Source organism: Dendropsophus ebraccatus, chromosome 1 (genome assembly GCF_027789765.1).
Source record: "Dendropsophus ebraccatus isolate aDenEbr1 chromosome 1, aDenEbr1.pat, whole genome shotgun sequence".
In the NCBI taxonomy this organism is placed as follows: domain Eukaryota; kingdom Metazoa; phylum Chordata; class Amphibia; order Anura; family Hylidae; genus Dendropsophus; species Dendropsophus ebraccatus.
In genome coordinates, this window is record NC_091454.1 from 192,624,495 (window position 1) to 192,651,089 (window position 26,595).

Consider the following 26,595-nt stretch of genomic DNA (forward strand, 5'->3'; position numbering starts at 1 on the left):
ATGTATGAATAAAGTGACAGCAAGCAATAACCATATGGTGATCCTCCACAGTCTGACACTCTGGGTTCTGTCGGCATGGACACACCCCATTGACAAGGTAATACAAACGCCCACTGTCAATTTATTAATACATTTCCCTTTTTTTTAAAATACCAAAGATGTCAGACGAGTTGACAGCTCTCAATTACAGGGGATCATCACCAAAGAGCAGAGGTCTCTGCACAGTGTTAACTTTGTGCACTAGATGTCCATACAGGACGTGCTCCTCTGAATCCGCACCGCTGCTCCCTAACAAGCCCTATGATGGGTACCAGGAGATGGAGGAGCGCTTTCTTCAGCAATTACTGCAGATTACACTGTGTCTACAGGAAGCAGAGCAGGTGATCACATCTCAGGAATAAGAAACCACTTATTACGGCTCAGCGATCGGCCCTAATGGCTCCTCCAGCTGCCAAACCATAATAAGACTATAGAGGTCACGTACAAAGTGCTAAGTTGTAATTCGGTCCTTAGAGATGATGTATCGGCTACCGTCCTAAGTATAAACATATAGTCACAACCAGGAACATCACCTGCCGAAGATCATGACCAGAGTCTTGTATCTGGATGTCACTGACGCTTTCTTCCCGCAGAGGCGTCCACGTCCAGCAGCCAGGGCATGGTAGAAGTGATGGTTATTCCTGCAATGTGAATGCTGTGTAGGACTCAGAATAGGAAACAAACCACCTGACAAGTGGGGCAGCTTGCAGAATTCCCTATACAACCTCCCGTGTCTTGGTTATCATATGTCATGGCCGGCAGCAGGGAAGCGGAAAGTGGGGGCGTGCACAATAGTGATCAGAAGCTAAAGATAGCAGCATAAATCACTATTACCCTCGATATAATAGCTACATACCACCCCATAAACAATCCCACAACCCCAGCTCCTGTGATCAGTACTCTGCTCTTGTCTAGTCCTCTTATCCCAGCCTTATACTACATACACAGCAATCTTATGTTACACCCATTATGGCTCATCACCATCGCAGCATTATGTCTGCAGCTGCCCGCACACTTTCCACATGTAGAATTATATATGTGCCATTCCGATGAACGAACAACCAAGTAATGCATGAACGGGACTCATAGAAGCAGAAGCACAACTCTATGGCATCAAACAGCAAGCGTGTAGGAGCTGCCAATCCCTTCAAGAAATCCAGGACCACCAGATGCAGTTGTCCTTGTATGCACAGAACGTAAGGATGTCTAATGGCTGCAATCATTGTCTTATCTGTCTCCATGGTAAATCAATATTCTGGTAATGGAGGGAGCATCTGCTGTCACCACATTGCAGATTACAAGTAAGGTCTCGCTGTTAATAGAGAAGTAGAGCACCTGCTTAAACACCCAACATGTACCCATATGTAGTAGGTAAATATGGCTACCTATACGCTCTCAGCTTCACAGTTGTATGCCTTTACCATCATGGTCACTGAGATCCATGCTTGAGAGACAACACATAGGAATATTACACTTTTGGGATTGTTGGGACGTGGCTTTTTCTTATTAAACATTAGCTTAAAAATCTGCATCTCATTTTGATAAAATGATAGAAAATCTACACAAATTTTAGATGAAGATTCAATGTCTTTATTTCATAATAAGAGTTAGTTGTTTGAACACGTCTACAGTAGCCTATGGCTGTATCCATGTTTATTTTTTTTTAAGACTCCCTAGGGCAGCATCCAACTTCTGTAGAAGTGGGGAATCAAATGCCGAGCTTTTGGGTTCAGACAATGTTGCCAAACAGTTTGCCAGATCGGCTCAACACTATTAGTAACTCAAATGGAAAGTTCCGTCTTCCCTCAGGTGATTCCCATTGAGAGCACAGACAAATGCAATTTCCAGGGGGTCACCATGAGATCACATGACTCGACTGAAGGAATGGATTTGAGGATTTTTCAGATATAAAAGAACTAAAAGGCGGTAATAGTAGTTGAATTATATAATGCTGCGTTTACATGGAACGATCGTGCGAATTTGCACCATAACGATCGAATTTGAACGATAATCGTACGTGTAAACGCTGCGAACGATCAAGCGGCGAGCGATAAATCGTTCATTTTAATCTTTCAACAAGTTCTCAAATCGCCGTTGATCGTTCGCAAAAAATTCACTGACTGTTAGTCAAACAAACAGGCATAGGGATGGGAGGGGGAGGAAGGAGGAAGGCATTATGGTCCTCAGAACTTGTAGAAGGACCTTGGGAAAACCAGTTTGACACCAGAGAAAATATTTCATATATATCAGTGTCAGCAGTTTGGAACCTGATTTACAGCTGATAGATTCAGTGATTTGCTCTCACATGCATAATAAATGTAAATTTGCGGCTGCGGTGCGGAAAATGAAAACCAAAATTTAGAGATAAAAATAAAAAAAGGGATGCAAAAAAATCTGACAATACAACTTTATTGAGGATTGGACGAGGACTTTAATATCAGAGAATTGTGGTTACCACTGCATGTTATGCAATTACCGCAAGGAGATAGCAGGACCCAGTGTAATATAGACATTTACAGTCACTGACTAGGGACATTGTATATCCCATGCTCCAGGCTTGTTTGCAAACAGAACATGTTATATTGATTTCCACCCCAACGTAGAGCCCGCTTCTTCCCCTCCCCACTGCAGACTGCCTGGGTCTCCTGCTCAGTGTCATCCGTGCGCTGCTGCCGCCTCCTCCCACAACGTTACATAAAATCACAAGGAACCATTTAGGGAAAATGGTTAAAAATAAATGGAATCAGCTAGAGAACAGACCCTGCACGCTCACCCCGGGAGCGATGAGACAATAAGTGAGCAGGCCGGTGACCGCTGTGTCAGGAAGGCACATCACATAGCTTGCAGAAATACTGCCAACCCAATGCCAGAAGCTTCGTCCTGTCAGACCCTCACAATGGAAAAAGGCATCAGAAGTGTTTGTGCCGCTCTGTGAGCTGCGTGTGACTATGGGCATGGAGGAGAACAGGCTGCATGTAACATATGAGGCTCCGCTCAATGACAGCTGGAATGTCACAGGTTACTTAACACTGATCATACAGGCTCCTGTACAAATCTGCTAAAGCAAAGGTTACTGACATATGCCGCCTCCGACAACCCTGACCTAATATTTCCATCCGTGTCGTAGGCAAAGAGAAAATGCAAAACAATACCGGTCTAGGACGTGTTTACTACGCGGTGGAAAATGGATTTGCAAACAGCATGAAGAGAGTTCATGAATCTCTGCACATAGGGAAGCAAATGATGTCTATTAGTCATGTACACAAGGCCGACATCCTGCAGCCATCACCCATACAGACATAGCAGGAACAGGACTTAATCTGCCCTTCTGCCATGGAAACTAACACGAGGGTACAGCCGGAGGATCTATCCACGGGGAATGACGTATCCGCAGCCTACAAGGCAAGAAGGCAGGATGATAAAACTCACTGACCAATGCAGATTATAGGGAAACGCCTTAATCCAATGTAAAAAAATATATTTTTTAAATCTGTTAAGCCTTATTTCCACGTTCCAAGCACAATCCGTAAATAAGGACGGTGTGCAACGGAAAGGATTACCAGAACTTCAGGCATCGTGTATCATTATGATGCTGGGAGCTCTGAAACAGTTTAAAACTTTGCCAGACATAGCTGTATATGTATATATATATATGTATATATATATATATATATATATATATATATATATATATATATATATATATATATATATATATATACATACACACACACACACACACACAATTATATATATATATATATATATATATATATATATATATATATATATATATACACACACACACGGAATGTGGGGATAAGACCTCAGTGGTACGTTTAGGGTGCATTCACACGTAAAAGATCCGCAGTGGATTTCTCGCTGCGAATTCGGTGTGAACGCACCCTAAGGGAATCAAGTTTTAAGCAGCAAATTGTAATCTAAAAAGAAATCGCTTTCTTTGCAATTTGTCCTGTTTTTTGCCTGCTTCAAGGGTGCCCAAGATATATTCTTAGGGTACAAACACACACAGCAGATACGCAGCAGATTTGATGCTGTGTTCAGTTATTTAGATCTAATCTGCTGCGTATTGCAGCAGTAAATACGCAGCGTATATGCCGTGTGTGTTTGTACCCTGAGGGTGCGTTCACACATACAGGATCTGCAGCAGATTTGATGGCCTACAACTGATTTGCTTTGAATCTGCAGCTTCAAAGCTGCTGCAGATCCTGTACATGTGAACACACCCTTAGGGGGTAAGAAAACATTAAAAAAAAATTTACTACAATCATGCTGTCTCATGCACGGTCGATTCTGCTGAACAGCCAGCTATGTAAAGGAAGTTGCACAGACTCTACATAAGAAAAGTGGTAGGACATTTTTGATGACTGTTATAGAGAATGTTGCCTAATTTTGCATTTAGGAAACCAACCATTAAAATAAAAACATAAAAAAAAAAGAAAAAGAAAAAGTACAAATGTGTCCATAGCCATAAAGATTTGTATAGTTCTTTAGTATACTCTATTTACTTAAACTTTGCTCCTTTAGTGATGCCACGGCTGTAGCAGCTTTAGAAAAACATGGCCACTTTCTTCCAGGGACAGCACCACTCGTCTCCAGTTTGAGTGGGGTTTTGCAACTCTGTTCCATTGAAGTGAGTGGCCATGTTTTCCTAACACTGGATAACCCCTTTAAAAGAAACGAGTCTTCGCTTTCATGTAATCATGAGTCTTTGGAGTGGACCCTGGTAGCTTCTTTCAGCCCCACCGGCTGTGACTGGGTACAGGAAGAGAGCTCTTGGTCAATACCAAACAGAGGCCACTAGGGACCTCCCTGATGACTCCTGATCCAAGCAGCATGAACATGATAGGTTCCCTTTAAAACAGTCAGTGTACCTCTAACATTTTGTAACTATAGACAAAGTGTACATATATTTGTATACAGATCCCGTTTACATAAGCTAGACAGATATACACCCACTGTACCCTTTCCATTCCCTGCTTCCAGTATACCCCTAAGACACAATATAGATGACTTCTACAATCGGAGTGTCAGGTAAAATGTGGCCTATATCTACCCAATAGTATATTGTAATGAGTAACAACATATCAGAGACCGGAGCAGTAAGCCCAATATAATGAAAGTAATAAGGGAGACCTATCTGATCTGGTCACATACATAACGCCTAATGGATTTGTACATATGGCCCCTCTGGACAGGCAGCGTAGGTTTTCTGAGCTATTAGTAGCAGTAGGTGGTTTCTTATCATTCACCATTGTTCTATCACTGCTGTGAGGAGACAATAAGGGAAGGAAAAGAAAAGCTGTTGCAAGCGTTGCCTGTAAACTAATAATTCATGCGCTCGGCATTGCTATAATCTGTTACTTCCCGCAGCATCATAATACAATCACAGGAATGTAATGTTTCTGTAGAAAATCAATGATAAAGTCAGTCCAGATCAACAAAGAAACCGCACAAAATGAAGAACGAAAGGGGGAGGGGGGAGGCACATGACGACAATTAAATAATATGCTAAAACCATACCCATCCCAAAGCCAAGTCTTAAAAGTTGTTCCAATTTTGTTTGTTTACCATTCAAACGATTTGAAATTTCAATTTTAAATCACTTAAAATATGAGCTGATATTGCTGTCACTGTGTCACTGTTAAAAAAAATTAAGAAACTTTGTAATTAGGTTTATTAGGCAAATCTGCCATTCTCTGCATTTAAAAAGCCTTTTCCCAGGTCCCCCCTCCTCTCCTTTCTGTCATCCACTGCTCAGAATCAGGAAATCTCGACTCTTTTACTACATCAGTCGGATCCTGTCTGTGCTATGTATAGGGGAGGGGGGAGGAGGGAGATTAGTCGGCAGCAGAGAACAAAGGATTACACCACAGGGAGCACTGGAAGCTCAAATTCAGAGGTCAGAGAGGTCAGTGCTGATGTCAGAGGAGATAGCCTGGTGATGTAGCTGAAAAGCTGTAAGATGGGGGGGGGGGGGGAGCGAGCTTCAAACTTCTTTTACATGATAAAAATAAACCCAACTGCACCACCCCTGGTGTTCTTTTCATTCCTTCTAAGAATGTCCACTTAATGGGGTCAGTGCTGGTGGTCACACATGCTCAGTGGCTCTGGATCCTCTTGTTTGGGACAACAATCATTTCTGCTATTTTATAAGCCAGACAATATGAATCAAAGCACTAGAAGTGGCTTCTTCTCACCGGCACTTCTCACCGGATGTTCTGAAAAACAAAAATGAAAAGAACACCAAGGGGCACTAGGACAAGGGCACAAAATGTTATACACCTTGCCCAATCTAAGACACATTTAATACCTAATCCTGGGACAATTCACCAGACAGACCAGTAGTAGAATAAGAACCAGGCATTAGGAGACACAGACTACTATCTAAAGTGATTACTCATAGTCCTGGGTAAAGGCGCCAACATATACAATGTTACTGTGGTTGTCTAATCAGAATCGAACCATGGGGAAGTTCAAGTTCCTTAAAGTGACTGTACCACCAGGCCCAGGCTGAAGCACTGGAGGCGGGCGACCCACCCTTAGTGGGAGGAAACCCCCGCCCCTCTATGATAGGGTTCCATTGATTCTAATGGAGTCACGTCATGGAGGGGCTGGAGTTTCTTCCCACTAAGGGTGGGTCAGCCGCCTCCAGTGCTTCAGCCTGGGCCTGGTGGTACAGTCACTTTAAGAAGAGGACAGCAGGCAACCTTGAAATTGTCAGAGGAGTGGGACAGGTAAGTATACACCTCTGTTATGTTCCTCATAGTCCTGACAGCATGATAAATCATCCATTTTCACCAGACAACCCTTTTTAGTAAGTGCAAAACAAAGTGCAAAACTGCAACTCTAACGTAGCCCTGAAATGGGCATAGAATTACTACAAGTTGGGGTTCTGCAACAGGTGGACAGAAAAGGTTACAGTGCAGTGCATTATAAAAGCTATTTTGTCAGTATGATATCACAATGATCCAGAACCCACAGTAAGGGTGGGTTCACACTACGGAATTCTCGCGGATAATATCCGCGGAACTCCGTCAGCTGTTCGCGCGCACAGCCGCACGCCTTTCTGCCGCGGAATACGCCGGCCCATAGAATAGTGTCTATGGAGCCGGCGGAAAGGCGCACGGACAGCCGACGGAATTCCGCGGAGTTTATCTGCGAGAATTCCGTAGTGTGAACCCACCCTAAGAGAGCTTCCAACAGTGCTAACAAACCCTGATAGATTGCACATACACAACAACACATACAATGCTGCCAGCAATCAGAGGTCGCTTTACTGACCTCTACAATGTGCAGAAACTCAGCCCAGATGATACCACTGTACTTGGGTTAAGGCTACCACATTAGTGGTCTTATCCAATATGGTAGTTCTATACAGCATGACTGATGCAGAACGCATTCGAGTAGCTAGAAGGGTTTGCCGAGGTATTTTATATCTGCCAGCAACAAGTCACCTCATACTATAGAGGCGGCTTCTAGCTACCCAATCACACAAAGCCAGTACTGTGCGGACAGGTGCTAATATACCTGCAGTGTTGTGATATACTGTCTTCTAATAGTAGTTTCCATCCTTACAAGATGTCACCTTACCTGCCGCTGCCTTCTCTTTTCTCAGCATACGTCTCACTTCAGGGATTCTTCTCTATGCCCATTTCAGTAGCTATACTGCACAGGTTTTACATCAGTTTCCCTTTTTATTGCTTACGGATCTGACTGCTCAACAGGAGTTATCTCAAGATCACAACTTATCCCCTATGTCAGGGGTGTGAAAGCTGCTCCAAAGCAACAATTGCCATCATGCCTGGACAGCCAAAGCTTTGGTTGTCCAGGCATGATGTGAATTGTAGTTTTGCAACAGATGGAGGGCCTGAGTTTGACACCTGTGCTCACCAATCGCGGCTGAGCTGCTGATGACGCAGCAGAGGGGGGCCGGCATGAGGGATGGATGGAGCGGTTCGGCCGGCCTCCCGAAGACTACGTCATTGACCCAAGATGGCGTACGGGGGTCGACACAAGATGCAGTGAGTAGAATGCACCACACTTCTGGGTCTAGCGTGGGGGGGGGGGGGAGGGGGAAACACAGTCCACATCAAGAGAATAAGGGTCCTGATACCCTTGCTTGAACAGAACAGAAGTCGGGTATATGCCTGCTGAAGACAGCTTTAGGTTATGCTCAGCAGTCCTACAGTGTTTTAATGGATGAGTGTTGTGACCAGTGGGGGTCCCAGGGGTCAGACTCCCACCAATCTGCCATTTTACACCTATTCTGTGGATAGCCGATAAGCTGTAATCGTGGGATAACCACATTAATATCCTGATATATTTCAATTCTTTGGTGCCTCATGCACTATGGCACACGAAACACATCACACTATATAGTCCATACACCACTAAAGTAAACACGATCTTAAAGGTGAAGTTTAGAGGCAATTTCCTGCTTAGTTTTTCAAGGTTGTAAACAAAGATTACATGTCTTTTAATAGTGTGGAGCACATGTAATACCCACACCGCTGACCATGGTTATGTGACCACAATAAGGAGGAAGCAACGGCGTTGTAAATAGCCAATTCCATCCATACAGCTTCAAGGACGGAGCACGGTTCCACTATAGGCTGACCGCAGACACACAGTAATAACTCAATGTCAAAAAACTTGTATGTTTATATGGAGGTGGGAGAAATAGGGGAACTTAAAGGGGTTATCCAGCACTAAAAAAACATGGCCACTTTCTTCCAAAGAAAGACCCACTCTTGTCTCCAGTTTGGGTGCAGGTTTTGCTGCTCAGTTCCATTGAAGTGAATGGAGCTTAATTGAAAACCGCACCTGAACTAGAGACAAGAGTCGTGTTGTCTCTGAAAGAAAGTGGCCATGTTTTTGTAGCACTGGATAATCCCTTTAAAGGACAGAATAGAACAGGACAGTACATAGCTGGGTGTTACGATTCCTTTGTCAGTAGGGAGTGTTTTCCACGCTGTGTAAGCACAGTGACAAGGAGTGCGAGTGTATAAGGACACGCTCCACTGGCAAAGTGAATAGTAAGAGATCAAGAACCTTGAAAGAAAGAATAACAGTGAGAACTTTCTACAACAAACCTGTCACTCATGAACATACCCTTAGGGCCCTATTCCATGGGGGAGCAGGGCCTGAGCAACGATGTAAACAAGCGCCGATCTGCTAGATCGGCGCTCGTTTACTGGGCCTATTCCACGGCCCCGATGATCGTTGAGCGAGGGCTGCAGGGACATAGTTAGCGATGTCCTTGCAGCATACATTACCTGCAGGTCTTCTCCTCTGCGTTCCCGGACAGTGATTGGCTGAGCATCTGACAGCTTAGTCAGGCCGCTCCGGAGCTGATGCTGCGAGCGGGACCCGGGGAGGAAGACGGAGCGGAGGAGAAGACCTGCAGGTAATGTATGCTGCTCTGCTTGAATCGTCGGTCGCCCCCACACACCGCTATTTCACCGTAAGCCTAAATGAACAATCAGCCGATGACACGATCATCGGCTGATCGTTCTCTCTATTCCACCGAGCGATAATCGGCTGAATGGGGCCGATTATAGCTCGCGTGGAATAGGCCCCTTACATTGGTGATTCCCAACCTGTGGCTCTTCAGCTGCAGCAAAGCTGCAACCACCAGCATGTTGGGAATCACTGTTTTAGAATAATCCAACAAAACATCCAAAATGAAGGTGGTAACTTACCACCTGGTTTTTATACTGTCGACCATTATGTAACAGAGAGACAATGAAAACATACTGCAGAACCTTGCTCATCAACATAAAGCTAAATAGTCATAAGGGTAGCTTCACACACCCCGTATCGCAGCGGATTTGCAGCAGATTTGAACTAAATAACTGAACACAGCATCAAATCTGCACCATCAAATCTGCTGTGGATCCGGTGTGTGTGAAGACACTCTAAAGCATGGGTCTCAAACTCGCGGCCCTCCAGCTGTTGCCAAACTACAATTCCCATCATGCCTGGACAGCCAAAGCTTTAGCTTTGGCTGTCCAGGCATGATGGGAATTGTAGTTTGGCAACAGCTGGAGGGCCGCGAGTTTGAGACCTCTGCCCTAAAGCTATGTCTTTCAATTCTACTGTTTGCTGTAAGTGAATGGGAACACTCAGTAGTTACAACTCTAACCAGCCCTGATCTCTGCTGATAAGTACTGTACTTTTCGCTTTATAAGACGGACCCGATTATAAGACACACCACAATTTTAGACAATTCAAAACAGGAAATAATATATTAAAATCATAATTAAACTTCCTTAATGGTCTTAAGCAGTGAATGGGTCACAGAAATGACAGGGCCACTCTCCATGATAGTACATTATACTGTTACATACACAGCTCTGCAGCATTCAGAATCCACACCCAACTCTACTACCTCAGAATACACCCTCACACAGGTCATAAACATACCTCCAAACACATATAGTGCAACTACTTCAATATACAGACACACTCACATCTCTGCTACATCACCATACACAAACAGCTCTGCTACATGGAAAAAAAACACACAGATACAGAGGGCAACTACATCAATATACAGACACACACATCTCAGCTACATTACCATACACACATAGCTCTGCTACACACACACACACACACAGCTGTTACATAAACATACTCACAGTGCTACTAAATCAATATATACAGACATACACCACCTATCACCATACACAAACACACACATTTTAATGCAGATTATCCCTACTTACAGTGAGCACTTCTCACGGTCATGGGACATCATAGAAGGTCCTACAGGTCCTTCAGCTCCCATTCTTGGTTGAGATGCTATAGGGCTTTAACATGCAGGAATGTGGAGGTGATGCACATCACAGCCAGAATCCTCTCCTACCAGGCACAGATCTCACTGATCTACTTAGCTCACAGAGCATTGCCTAAGGTGGATACGCTTCAAATCATAAGTCATGGCTAGTGAGTGTTGCAGCCTGTGACCACATAACCCTTAGGTCTCATTTACTGAGAACAAACTAATATTGCTGTGATGAGTATACTAGAATGTTCTGGAACTTTATATCCATGCAGTGATGGAGCTTCATATGCATCAAGTCGGAAAATCCCTTTAAGATTTAGCCTAAATTACGGAACTGGATCAACAAGTAATGCTGTCTAGAAAAGAACACCAACAAATCCCGCCAGCTTCTCCAGCAGCAGCACCCAATGTTTGCAGATGATGATGGTGTAAATAATATCCCCAAAGGGCACGGGGACTTGTAGTACAGGATGTAAGAGCCACATCTGAAGGCAGAAGGCGGTGTGTGGGCTGTGACAGCTACAGCTCCTTCTGGATCTCTCCATCACGTAGACCGGCTCTTGTACAAAATCACTGAATTGCATCTTTCGGCTGACCGATTTCTGCAGATGTGGAAACGGCTCGGGGGCTCGTCATGTGCACAGAGTCTATATGGTATAACAGAGAGCCCCGACCTTTGGGGTACAATGATACGACCCCTTGACCTTTGTGCCGATGAACATCCGGCGTGGTAATCAGCTATCCAAACAAGCACCACTTCAACATAAAAGGCTCTAGTGAATAAGTACAACGCTTCTTGGCGTCTTTTGTAGGAGTTTACCTATAGAAGGGTATATAACAGGAGCCATGCACAATGCTTGAAGTGTTGCATAACCTGTGTGTCATTGGGAAATGACAGACATTAAATTCCTATGAAAGTCTACACTAGAGCCTACTACTTCAGCAACACAATGCGGCATGGCTCCTGGTGAGTGAAGTGTATTCTGTAACTATATATCAGAGTAATTACAGGGAATATGTCAACTCCATAACATGCTCAGAGCTGCAGGCATGGGCCGATGGCTGACATTGGATAAAACTAATGAAAACTGTCTCTTAGCTGATGACTGTTGTCAAAATTATACAATCATGTTTCCTGCTATGCTCAGGAGTCATATAGGTGGTGCTGAGCAGCAGCATGCATGCCTCCTCCCTCCCCTACCCCTCTCTGCTCTGTATAACTGATATACAGGGCTTGGCTTTCAGCACCGAGCCGTATACATTAATTATACAGATAAGGGAGGGAGGGAGGAGGCATGCATGCTGCAGCTTAGCCCCATCTCTTCAGCACTTGAACATGGAAGTAAAACGCAAATTTATAACTTTTCAAAACAGCTGTCAGCTAAAAGGCAGGTATCGTTTGTTTTATTAGCAGCTCTGAACATAACAAAGAGTTGACAAATTCCCTCAAAAGGGGAAATCAGATCTCACAGTGATGGCGTACCACTTTATGATCAGTAGAGGTCTGACATCTGGGACCTGCACTGATCCTTAGAATGAGGACTGCTGGGTGACCAGGACCCCCTAAAGGCCCTATTCCACGGGCCGACTGAGAGGAGCAAACGAGTGCTATCAGCGCTCATTTGCTCCTCGTTTCTCGCTCACTGCCGCCACCATTCTACAAGCGGTGAGTCGGGGGGGGGGGGGCAGTGAGCAGGCAGGGGGACCGCACGGGTGATCACTAGATCCTCCGGGCAGCCCAGGCATACAGCAGTGGTCTGCTGCCGCTGTTCCTATTCCACAGAGCTACATGTATAAATTGTATGAGTCCTTGTCTTTGAACATGTTTGAAAGACAAATGACGCAACGATCAGCCGACAGACGTTATTCGTTCTGTGGAATAGGGAGACACAACTGTGCAGGGAACTGAAGCCAGCCTCAAACACTTGAAGTGACCTGTGCTGCAGATCCCCAGCATAGTAGGTGCAGGAACAGTCTGTGACGAGGCCACGGAACTTAATTTGCATCGCAGTGCCTTCTTTCTCAAGATCAGAGTCATTTCCTCCGTAGAAATTAAAAACTCTCTACAGCTTTCCTTCTGTAGCCTCCATGTTGGTGTGTACTGTTCACAGTGAAATCTATCAGAAGCAGCCGAACAGCTCAGTCTCCAGCCTTTACCCCTCCTTTCCTGAACCATCTTCTAAGCTAATTTCTGATTAGATAAAGGCCAACTTTGCTCTGGTCATAAATCAGCTCAGAAAGTCATTCAGCAGAGGAGAGACAAATGGGGGTTCAGGGTGATGTCTGTCAGCAAAAGCAATCTGATGGGCTGGTGTCCTGATTCTAAAAAGGTTTTTATAGGAACAGACTATAAACAGGGACAATGGTTCTGGCACACAAATGTGCAACGTATTGCAATATCAAGCCACTTATGTCTTAGGGTACCTTTATACAGAGATTTATCTGACAGATTTTTGAAGCCAAAGCCAGGAAGACTATAAACAGAAAACAGGTCATAAAGGAAAGCCTGAGATCCATTCCTGGCTTTGGCTTCAAATATCTGTCACATAAATAAATCTGTCTGTGTAAACACACCATCACAATGATACTCAGTGAAAGACCTAAAAAGTAAACCAAATAGTAAGACCTTATTCACATGTCCCTAGTTCTGCTACGGATCCATTAGTTTGAATGGCCCTATTCATACATGTTACAGGGCCATGATCCATCCAAAAAGTGACTGTCACTCTGCAAGGCCAGAGCAAAGTTATTTGTTCATAATTTGAGATAAGCGAACCTGGAGCATGCTCGAGTCCATCCGAACTCTATCGTTCAGCATTTGATTAGCGGGGGCTGCTTAAGTTGGATAAAGCTCTAAGGCTATGTGGAAAACATGGATATAGTCATTGGCTGTATCCATGTTTTCCAGACAACCTTAGAGCTTTATCCAAGTTCAGCAGCCACCGCTAATCAAATACCAAACGTTCGGGTTCGGATGGACTCGAACCCGAACCCAGTTCGCTCATCTCTATTCATAAGTAAAGTTAGAAGATTGTTAAGGAGAGGAGAGATAAAGGCTGGAGACTGAGCCATCAGGCAGCTTCTGATGGATTTCACAGGACGCAGGAGTCTGCACATATTTTATGAACGATAAAAACTACAAAGCAAGAAAAAGCAATTACAAAGAATATTTTTTTAAAGTGTCACTGTCGTTTTTTTTTGCAGAAATCAAAAGTACAGGTGATTTTGAGAAACTTTGTAATTGGGTTTATAAGCCGAAAAATGGATTTTTATCATGAAAAAGCAGTTTCCCCCCCCCCCCCCCCCCCCCCCCGACTCTATTGTTCTCTATGGAGAGGGGAAGGGTTGAGGGAGATGAGGCACCAAAACAGGACAACAAAGAGTTAATTTACAGCTACATCACCGGGCTATCTCCTCTGAAGTCAGCACTGACCTCTGAATATCGTCTTTCATACAGCTCCCACTGTGTAATCCTTTGTTCTCTGCTGACAACTAATCTCCCTCCTCCCCCTCCCCTCTCCATAGGTTACACAGGGCTCGACTGATGTAAAAGAGTCAAGATTTCCTGATAATGAGCAGTGAATGAGAGAGGGGGGGGGGCTGGGGAAAGTCTTATTGAATGCAGATAATGGCATATTTGCCTAATAAGCCCAATTACAATGTTTCTTAAAATCGCCTGTGCTATTGATGTCTGCAAAAAATAAATAAATAAATATGACAGTGACACTTTAAGGTAATTTATCTTTGATTGCCTATCTGTATTCATAACATTGTTCCCCCAACCTATGGCGAAACTACAAATCCCATCCCCTCCTGATCGCATCAGCTGTCAGGGCATTCTGGGAGTTGTAGTTTCTGCAACAGCTAGAGAGCCAAACACTAGGGAACAATGGGATATTTCATTATTTATACGAGCTGACGGCCATAATGGGAGCTGTGGTTAGAGAACGGGTACAGAGACACAGATTTGGGACCACTGGGATATACCAATGATGGGGAATCTTCAGCTGTTGCAAAACTACAATTCCCATCATGCCTGGACAGCCAAAGCGAAGCTTTGGCTGTCCAGGCATGATGGGAATTGTAGTTTTGCAACAGCTGTAGGGCTGAAGGTTCCCCATCCCTGGGATATACCATTACTCCCCATGCAAGGTGGCCCCCCAGCTGACATGGAGGTGGGTTGCAGGCCAGCCCCTCACCCTATAGCTATAGCCCTCTATGGAGCAGCAATGGCCGGTGTCAGGCAGTGACACACAGCAGGACCCCATACACTGCTATGGTACAGTGATGCAGCAGAGCCCAGACAGTGCTGCAGGGAGGTAAACAAAGTGTCTTGTCTCTTAAAGTCGCATCATGTGACAGAAAACGCATCGTACAGGGATGCTGTGACAGTGCTGCACGTCAGCCTCCCCCGTCCATTTACCTTCTCCTCCAGCTCGTGCTCCCCGGTCCCCCTGTGCCTCAGCTCCGTCATCCTCTATTCCGCTATGACTACACCGCACACAGCGAGCTCCTCGGGCCGTATTGACGTACGGTACTGCTCCCCCTGCCGCCTCCTCCTCAGCGGCCGCGCGCCTGCCGGACACGCGCGCAACCATCCTCGCCCCCCTCATTGGACCACGCTGTGGCCCGAAACCACGCCCCTATTGGCTGACAAGGAGAGCGCGTGCACGGCGCTGAACGCGCGGCCCGCCACATCGCCACGCCCCCTCTTCGATTAGGCCACGCCCGCTTGGCGCGATGACGTCATATTCTCGGTATACAATACTGGAGGGTACCGAACCTCATATATACTGTATACCGCTGCTTATACAGTAATCCGCCTGCCCTGTGACCTTAGAACCCTCAGTGGAGCCTGGTGGGGGCGCTATTGTTAGTAGGTCACACATCTAGAGGCAACCTGTGAGATGGTAAATGCAATCTAATCTGTGGACAGCATGTTATAGAGCTGGACACACTCATCGATAGTTTGGTGGGAAAGTTCAAGGATAACTTGTAATTTTTTTATGCAAATATCTGCATAGCCTGGCTAAGTGGTCAAGTGGGCGGTCCTACTATTGATTGACAGCTATTTTTATAGTCACACCTACAATTACTGGGCAGATCTATGAATTGATGCCAAATTATTGAAGGTTAAATGCCACCCTAACCCCCTGCCTCTTCTGGATTTTGGGGTGTTCACCAACCTCAGAGACGGCCCCTCCCTATTATAACGTGAGGGATAAAACAACAAGATGGGGGAGGGTAAAAGAGATAGATGCATAACAGGAAACAACTGTGACATAAAACAAGTTGCACCAGATCACAATGAACCAATGTCAGTATATTGCTAGAATTTCAAAGTGGTGCAAAGTCACACAAAAATGAGGATCCGACGGGTTTCCACTGTCAGATTAATACAGGTTCATCAGGGAAACGTCCCAGGGAAGATTATATATATATATATATATATATATATATATATATATATATATATATAAAACGTCCTTTTTACCATAGATAAGAGTAGCCCCTAGCACAATGCCAAAGGATAACCCATATACCCATAGCCTCTAGTACTCCCTCAGGACGATTCTGCGCCCTGAACAGGAATGAAGTATAGACAGAGGGGAGAAAGGAGAAGCCAAAAACCTGTCGGGTACACTCCATAGCAACATGATACCAACATGGTGCATAGACAGCTGACCTGCCCCCAGGTCAGCTGTCTATGGACCAAGCTCTAGATTTTACCGCTGCAATATTAAAAGTGTCACTGTTGTTTAATTTGTTTTGGTTTTTTTGCAGAAATCAATAGGACCAATCAATAGGCACCAAAACAGGACAACAAAGAGTTAATTTACAGCTACATCACCTGGCTATCTCCTCTGAGGTCAGCACTGACCTCTCTGACCTCTGAATACCGGCTTTCCCACAGTTCCCGCTGTGTAATCCTTTCTTCCCTGCTCTCTGCTGCTGACTAATCTGCTGCTGCTGACTAATATATAGACTAAATATAGTTTATATAGAACATATGGGGGGAGATTTATCAAACATGATATAAAGTGAAACTGGCTCAGTTGCCCCCGGCAACCAATCAGATTCCACCTTTCATTCCTCACAGATTCTTTGGAAAATGAAAGGTGGAATCTGATTGGTTGCTAGGGGCAACTGAGCCAGTTTCACTTTATATCATGTTTGATAAATCTCCCCCCATAGTGTATACAGTATAGTATATAGTATATAGTGTATACACTACATATAGTTTACATAGAACATATAATATATACACTACATATAGAACATACAGTACATATAGTATATACACTACATATAGAACATACAGTACATAAAGTAATACACTACATATAGAACATACAGTACATATAGTATATACACTACATATAGAACATACAGTACATATAGTATATACACTACATATCGTTTATATAGAACATATAGTATATACACTACAGATAGAACATACAGTACATATAGTGTATACACTATATATAGTTTATATAGAACATAAAGTATATACACTACATATAGAACATACAGTACATATAGTATATACACTACATATAGAACATACAGTACATATAGTATATACACTACATATCGTTTATATAGAACATATAGTATATACACTACAGATAGAACATACAGTACATATAGTGTATACACTATATATAGTTTATATAGAACATAAAGTATATACACTACATATAGAACATACAGTACATATAGTATATACACTACATATAGAACATACAGTACATATAGTATATACACTACATATCGTTTATATAGAACATATAGTATATACACTACAGATGGAACATACAGTACATATAGTATATACACTACAGATAGAACATACAGTACATATAGTGTATACACAACATATAGTTTATATAGAACATAAAGTATATACACTACAGATAGAACATACAGTACATATAGTATATACACTACATATAGTTTATATAGAACATATAATATATACACTACATATAGTTTATATAGAACATAAAGTATATACACTACAGATAGAACATACAGTACATATAGTATATACACTACATATATACCCATAGTATATACAGAAGATATAGAACATAACTTCTTTTTCCTCTCTTTCTGTTGCACTGATCCTGACTTACAGTCTGTGTTATGGTAGAGAGCGGATTATACAATATTGCCGCTCATTTAAAATAATACGTGTTGTATAAGCGAAGTGGGCTAGCATCCTGCACCATGGGCCAGGGCAGGTTTTATGTCTTGCCCAGTGGTGTAGCTACCATAGAGGCAGGGTAGGCAGTTGCTATGGGGCCCATGCAAAAGGGGGGGCCTGGGGGAGAAGGTAAGAGTGTGTGTCCTTCTGCTTAACCCCTTATGTACTGCAGTGTGTAAGTGACCCAATGTTTACTTACATGCTGCAACACAAAAAAGGGTTAACAAGCAGAAGACAAAGATCTATGCTTCACTGCACTGATAACCTCTGTTCTCCAGCTGCAATCAAGTAGGAAAGGAAAATGTGCAGAGCTCCGTGCAGAGGTCAGGGCTTATCAGTGCACCAGCAGTAAAGCGTATTTAAAAGGGAATATCTGACACCCCCAATTCTTATGATCAGTGGGAACCCAGGCAGTCAGACCCCCACCAATCAGGAACCTATCCTGTGGAGGGTTGATCATTATGGTGAATCCTGAAGAAGCCTACAGAAGAACAAAACTGCTGGAAAATACAGGGATCGTTGTGATCAGAAATGTGTCTCTTTGTGGGTACTGAAAGATGCTGCCACCTGCTGGAAGCACTGAGGAGGTCTCTGGGAGACTTGATCTTTTCAGGTTTCCAGGTTCTAATGGTTCATCAGCTTTACAGGTACATTTGGGATTCAGTGGCGGGTGTAGGGAACAGTACCACTGAATCCAAGACATTTAGGACTAGAGATTTATATACCTTCAGTAGTGCCCAGTGAAAGCAGATTGAGTCAAGAAGACTGAAAGAGAGGGGAACTGTAAGTTCCCTGCTCTGCAGATCCGTCACAGGCTGCATATCCTGGGGACCACAATATGGGGGCAATATTATTGTATTGAGGCACATGGGGCCATTATTACTAAATGGGGGGCTTAGAGGGCAGTGTTATTGTATAGAGGCACACGGGGGCATTATTATTATTATATGGTGACGCAGGGGGCATTATTATTACTATATGGTGACGCAGGGGGCATTATTACTATTTGGGGGGCTTAGAGGGCAGTGTTATTGTATAGAGGCACATGGGGCCATTATTACTATATGGTGACACAGGGGGCATTATTATTATATGGGGGGCTTAGAGGGCAGTGTTATTGTATAGAGCCACACGGGGGCATTATTACTATATGATTACGCAGGGGGCATTATTACTATATGGTGATGCAGGGGCCATTATTACTATATGGGGGGCTTAGAGGGCAGTGTAATTGTAAAGAGACACACGGGGGCATTATTACTATATGGTGATGCAGGGGGCATTATTACTACACAAAGGCAAGGAGGTATTATCACCATATGGTGACACAGGGGGCATTATTACTATATGGTGATGCAGGGGGCATTATTACTATATGGGGGCTTAGAGGGCAGTGTTATTGTATAAAGCCGCACGGGGGCATTATTACTATATGGTGATGCAGGGGGAATTATTACTATATAGTGATGCGGGGAGCATTATTACTATATGGTGACACAGAGGGCATTATTACTATATGGTGACGCAGGGGGCATTATTACTATATGGTGATGCAGGGGCATTATTATTATATGGTGATGCAGGGGGCATTATTACTATATGGGGGGCTTAGATGGCAGTGTTATTGTATAAAGCCACACAGGGGCATTATTACTATATGGTGATGCAGGGGGCATTATTACTATATGGTGACGCGGGGGCCATTATTACTATATGGTGTTGCAGGGGCCATTATTACTATATGGGGGGCTTAGATGGCAGTGTTATTGTATAGAGCCACACAGGGGCATTATTACTATATGATTACGCAGGGGGCATTATTACTATATGGTGATGCAGGGGCCATTATTACTATATGGGGGGCTTAGAGGGCAGTGTAATTGTAAAGAGACACATGGGGGCATTATTACTATATGGTGATGCAAGGGGCATTATTACTACACAAAGGCAAGGAGGTATTATCACCATATGGTGACACAGGGGGCATTATTACTATATGGTGATGCAGGGGGCATTATTACTATATGGGGGCTTAGAGGGCAGTGTTATTGTATAAAGCCGCACGGGGGCATTATTACTATATGGTGATGTAGGGGGAATTATTACTATATAGTGATGCGGGGAGCATTATTACTATATGGTGACACAGAGGGCATAATTACTATATGGTGACGCAGGGGGCATTATTACTATATGGTGATGCAGGGGGCATTATTATTATATGGTGATGCAGGGGGCATTATTACTATATGGGGGGCTTAGATGGCAGTGTTATTGTATAAAGCCACACAGGGGCATTATTACTATATGGTGATGCAGGGGGCATTATTACTATATGGTGACGCAGGGGGCATTATTACTATATGGTGACGCAGGGGCCATTATTACTATATGGGGGGCTTAGATGGCAGTGTTATTGTATAGAGCCACACGGGGGCATTATTACTATATGGTGATGCAGGGGGCATTATTACTACACAAAGGCAAGGAGGTATTATCACCATATGGTGACACAGGGGGCATTATTACTATATGGTGATGCGGGGGGCATTATTACTATATGGTGACGCAGGGGGCATTATTACTATATGGTGACACAGGGGGCATTATTACTATATGGTGATGCAGGGGACATTATTACTATTCAAAGGCAAGGCGGTATTATCACCATATGGTGACACATGGGGCTTTAATAGTATAATAGGGCACAGGAGTGTTTGTGTATTGGAGAAGAGGAGGGCATTATTACTATATGAGACACTGGGGCATCATCATTATTATTATTATTATTATTATTATTATTATTATATGGAGGCAGGTGGGGTATGATTGCTCTATGGAGACAAGGGGAAGTATTATTACTATATAAAGGTAAAGAGGGGGGCATTATTAATGTATGGAAGCACAAGAGGCCTCATGTCAGTATGGGGAACCATTACTTCATGACTGAGGGGGATTTATTACAGATGAGAGCAAAAGGGGCATTATTTTTATATGAGGGTACAGTGGATGCATTACACAAGAGGTTTTGTATAGGGATTCGCCACTGCTCTGGACAGTTCCTTTCACAGACAGAGGTGGCAGCAGAGAGCACTGTGTTAGAATACCCCACTTCCTTCAGGACATACAGCAGCTGATAAGTACTGGAAGACAATAATTTTAATAGAAGTAAATTACAAATCTCTGGCACTTTCTGGAAGCAGACGATTTGAAAGAAAATCTTAAAACGATCGCAATAACTAATTTTCCAAACGATACATTGTTCCATCTAAACGCTGATCGTTATAAAAAAAACACATTGTTACTTTGAAATCGTTAATGGTTCGATTGGGCGAATTATTGCTCCGTGTAAACGCAGCATAAGTGAGATGGAGAAGAAAACGGAAGAGGACACCTGAAATCACTGGATGTAACTGTAATCACCTATACAGCTTGCAGATCTGCTATATAAGGGTGGGTTCATACTGAGGAATTCTCGCGGATAAACTCCGCGGAATTCCGCAGTATGTCCGCACGCCTTTCCCACGGCTCCATAGACACCATTCTGTGGGCCGGCGTATTCCGCGTTCCTCCGAAAGAATCATTTGGGGACAGGGTTGACTAATCTATGGGTAAAGGTTTCCTAATAAACTAATAGTTATACTTGTGTTTTACACGTCCTTCTATAACTATGCTGCCCTAAAAAAAACTATAATAATAATAGTTACTACTTAGACTTCAGTAATTGCAACTATCCATTGACCTCTATTCTTTCTTCTCCATGATGAATAAATAATGGCTCCAGCAGGGGGTCCCATAGGTTAGAGGTTAATTGCCGCCTTAATTGGCTGATAATTTGCTGTGGACATGCTTGGTCTCCTAGAGAGCACATTGCACAGTGTGCCCTCATAGTGGCTTCTTCCCATTGGCTCGATCAGCAGTGAACTGACCCTAGTGGAAGAACATTGCGGCATATATAATGACACAGAATACAGGAACAGGATAGGAAATGTTTTTGTAAGTAAATGAGTGCATTACATGCCGCAGAATGCTTTTCTTTCACAATAAATTATGATCTTCTTATTGTAACGCCTGGAGTAGTGGATCCACTGGACCGTCACCAGCGATGGCACTAACCTCACCAGGGAGCGGAGTCTAAGGGGCCGCTGGTTTTCACCAGAGCCCGCCGCAAGGCGGGTTGGACTTGCTGCGGCAGGCGACCCCCAGGTCGCTACCCCTGGCTTGGTTGCTGGTGATGGCAGGCGAGGCGTGGCAGGAGCAGTAGGCAGGAGATGGTAGTGGCAGAGGTCTGTAGTCGTGACCGCAGGAGACAGGCTGAAGACAGGAGCAATAGAGTAACGGGGAAGCAGGAACCAGGAACAAGGACTAGGGACCAGGTAGCGGACAGGAATCAGGAACATCAGGGAGCTGGGCCAAACGCTATGGGAAGCATGTAGAGGCTCCAACACCTGTAGTGGGGCAGGGCTGGAATTTATAGGGAGTGATTGTGCACATGGACCAATTAGGAGAGCACTGCCCCTTTAAATCTGAGACAGCCGGCGCGCGCGCGCCCTAGGAGGCGGGGACGCGCGCGCCGGCCGACACAGCGACGGACAGGAGCGTGGAGAGGTAAGGCGCCCCCCGGGGCCGAAGTGACAGCAGCGCCGGGTCCCTGCCTACGGACACCGGCTGCTGCATGGGGCAGTGGGGAGTCGCGGCGGCGGCCCGGAGCACGGGACGCCGCCGCGGCCGTGACAGTACCCCCCCCCTTTGGCCTCCCCCTCTTTCTGGCCTGTAGGAACCTCTTGATGAGGTCTTGGTCCAGGATGTTAGCCTCGGGTTCCCAGGACCTCTCCTCAGGACCAAATCCTTTCCAGTCCACTAGGAAGGATCGTCTCCCTCTGACAGTTTTCATAGCCAGAATGTCTTTGACAATGTAAACGTCATCAGAGACGGCTTGTGGAGCAGAGAGCGAAGCCTTATCGGAGAACCGGTTGAGGACCACTGGCTTTAAGAGGGAGACATGGAAGGCGTTTGGAATCCGCATCGTAGGGGGTAGGCGGAGTTTGTAGGTGACAGGGTTGAGGCGTTTTAGCACCGAGAAAGGACCGAGGAATCGAGGACCCAACTTGTAGCTGGGAATCTTGAGTCGGACATATTTGGCCGAGAGCCAGACTTTGTCACCAGGGAGAAAATTCATGGCGGGTCTTCTTCTCTTATCCGCCTGGTCCTTCATGCGGACAGATGCCTTGAGCAGAGATTGTCGAGTCTGTTCCCAGATTGACTGCAGGTCAGATAACAACTCCTCCACGGCTGGGACCTCAGAGGATGGAGAGAGAGGCAGAGGAGGACGAGGGTTACGTCCATAGACCACATAGAAGGGTGACTTGCCTGTGGAGCTCGAGTCCAGATGATTGTAGGAAAACTCTGCCCAAGGAAGCAGACTGGACCAGTTGTCCTGGCGAGCGGAGACGAAATGTCGAAGATAATTGCCAAGGACCTGATTGACCCTCTCCACTTGCCCATTGGTCTGGGGATGATAGGCCGAAGAGAAGTCCAGCTTCACTTGGAGTAGAGAGCAGAGAGCACGCCAGAATCTGGAGACAAATTGTGAGCCTCTGTCAGAGACTATATGAAGAGGAAGACCATGGAGGCGGAAGATATGCTGAAAGAACAGCTGGGCCAGGCGAGGGGATGATGGTAATCCAGGAAGAGCCACGAAGTGGGACATCTTGGAGAAGCGGTCCGTGACAACCCAGATGACTGTGTTACCCGCAGATGGAGGTAAGTCTGTGACAAAGTCCATGCCTATATGACACCAGGGGCGGTCTGGAACTGGCAAGGGCTGAAGTAGGCCGGCAGGTCTTTGATGAGAGGACTTGTTTCTGGCACAGATGGTACAGGACGCCACAAAGTCTTTGACATCCTGGAGTAGGCTAGGCCACCAGTAGTGGCGGGAGATCAGTTGCCCGGTCTTTAGAACTCCCGGATGCCCGGCCACCATAGAGGAATGACCCCATTTCAAGATGCGTTTACGGAGTGCGGGGCGCACATAAGTCTTACCGGGAGGCAACTGCTGCAGAGTAGAAGTGGCAACTGGTACTAGGCGATCGGGAGGTATTATGTGTCGAGGAGATTCCTCTTGCCCCATAACATCGGATGCTCGGGATAACGCATCGGCCTTGATATTCTTCTCGGCTGGACGGAAATGAATGGTGAAGTTGAACCGAGAGAAGAAGAGGGACCACCTGGCCTGCCGGGGATTGAGGCGTTGAGCCGATTGGAGGTAGAGGAGGTTCTTGTGGTCCGTGTAGATGTTAACGGGATGTTTAGCCCCCTCTAGGAGATGACGCCACTCCTCCAGTGCCAGCTTAATAGCCAGGAGTTCCCGATCTCCTATAGTATAGTTCCTCTCGGCAGGGGAAAAAGTCTTAGAAAAGAACCCGCAGGTTCTGGTCTTGCCTGATGTGTCCCTTTGCGAGAGGACTGCTCCGGCGCCCACAGAGGAAGCATCAACTTCAAGAGAAAACGGCTTGGAGACATCCGGGCGGACTAGAGCAGGAGCGGAGGCAAAGGCAGACTTTAGGCTATTGAAGGCATGTTCGGCCTCGGGAGGCCAGCGTCTAGGATCCGCCCTCTTCTTTGTGAGAGCCACTATGGGTGCAACCAGGGTAGAGAAGTGAGGGATGAATTGCCGATAGTAGTTGGCAAATCCAAGGAATCGTTGGATAGCTCTAAGTCCCTCAGGACGAGGCCACTGGAGAACAGCTGAGAGCTTGGCAGGATCCATCTGTAGGCCCCGGTCGGAGACAATGTATCCAAGAAACGGCAGGCTGCGCTGATGGAAAACGCACTTCTCCAGCTTGGCATACAAACGGTTGGCCCGTAGTCTGCGTAGAACCTGTCGTACATGGGACACGTGGGTCTGCTGGTCGTGGGAGAAGACCAGGATGTCGTCAAGATAGACAATGACGCAGACGTAGAGGAGATCGCGGAATAAATCATTCACGAATTCCTGGAAGACCGCTGGGGCGTTGCATAGGCCGAATGGCATGACCAGATATTCGTAGTGCCCATCTCTGGTGTTGAACGCGGTCTTCCATTCGTCTCCTTCACGAATACGGATCAGGTTATACGCTCCCCTGAGATCCAACTTGGAGAAGATCCTAGCTCCACGGAGACGGTCGAACAGTTCTGGGATTAGCGGAAGAGGATAGCGGTTCTTGACAGTCACCTTATTTAAGCCCCGGTAGTCTATGCATGGGCGGAGGGAACCGTCCTTCTTCTGCACAAAGAAAAATCCAGCGCCAGCGGGAGACGTGGATTTACGGATGAAGCCCTTCTGTAAGTTCTCCCGGATGTAGGAGGACATGGCTTCCGTCTCAGGCACAGAGAGAGGGTATACTCGACCACGTGGGGGAGAAGTTCCAGGAAGAAGGTCTATAGGGCAATCATAGGACCGATGAGGTGGTAGGGAGTCTGCCTCCTTGGCCGAGAAGACATCAGTAAAGTCTTGGTATTCGTGCGGTAGACCAGACAAAGGCTTGGCATTAGCAGGTGACCTCGTGGAGCACTTGGGTTGAGGAGGTCTCAGACACCTATTAGGACAGTCCTGGCCCCAGCTGAGAACCTCCCCAGTTCTCCAGTCCAGCTTAGGGGTATGTAATTGCAGCCAAGGAAGACCAAGCAAGATGGCGGAGGAGGAATGGCGCAAGACGTAGAAGGAAATCCTCTCCTGATGTAAGGCGCCCACCTGGAGGACTAGGGGTTCAGTCTGGCAGTGCACAGCTTCGGTAAGAATCTCGCCCGTGATCGAAGAGATAGACCGGGGTTGGGCTAGCTGTATCACGGGTAGCCGCCATCTTTGGACCAACGAAGCGGAAATGAAACTGCCAGCAGCGCCAGAGTCGATGAGGGCCGTAGTCTGGAGAACTTGCCCTGAGGGTGTCTGGATGGAGACTGGCATAGTCAATCTTGGAGAGGTGGCATTCACACCTAGGGAGACCTCTCCCACTGGACCTAGGTGCGAGCGTTTCCCGGACGCTGAGGACGTTGGGGACATCTCTGCCGGAAGTGATCAGCGCCACCGCAGTATAGGCAGAGATTCAGCTCTAGTCGACGGGCCCTTTCTTCAGTCGTCAAGCGAGCTCGATCCACCTGCATAGGAACTTCTGGAGACGACTGGGGCATAGGAGCAACGGGATTTTGGAATACCGGTGCCAACCGAGGATGGCGACGGGGCAGACTCAGACGCCGTTCTTGTCGGACCTCCTCCTCTCTCTCGGAAAACCTGGTGTCGACTCTGGTAGCCAGTAGAATGAGTTCGTTCAAGGAGGTAGGAAGGTCTCGGGCAGCGAGCACATCTTTCACTCGAGTGGAAAGGCCCTTCTTGAAGGTGGCTAATAGGGCGGCCTCGTTCCAGTCCAATTCAGCTGCCAGGGTGCGGAACTGGATGGCATAGTCACCAACAGAGGAGCTCCCTTGAGAGAGGTTGAGGAGAGCTGTCTCAGCTGAAGTAGCACGGGCAGGTTCCTCAAAGACGGAGCGAAAC

The 26,595-nt window shown here is 45.7% G+C and overlaps 1 protein-coding gene across 1 annotated transcript in view; it reads right to left on the reverse strand.

Moving 5' to 3' along the window:
* CDS2 (CDP-diacylglycerol synthase 2) overlaps positions 1-15,419 on the reverse strand; it is a 36,788-nt gene extending 21,369 nt beyond the window's left edge. Inside the window, exon 1 of the mRNA XM_069943136.1 lies at positions 15,276-15,419. Coding sequence (XP_069799237.1) covers positions 15,276-15,326 — 51 coding nt within the window. The 5' untranslated portion in view covers positions 15,327-15,419. The remainder of the gene's footprint in view (positions 1-15,275) is intronic.
* Between the last annotated feature and the right edge of the window lie 11,176 nt (positions 15,420-26,595).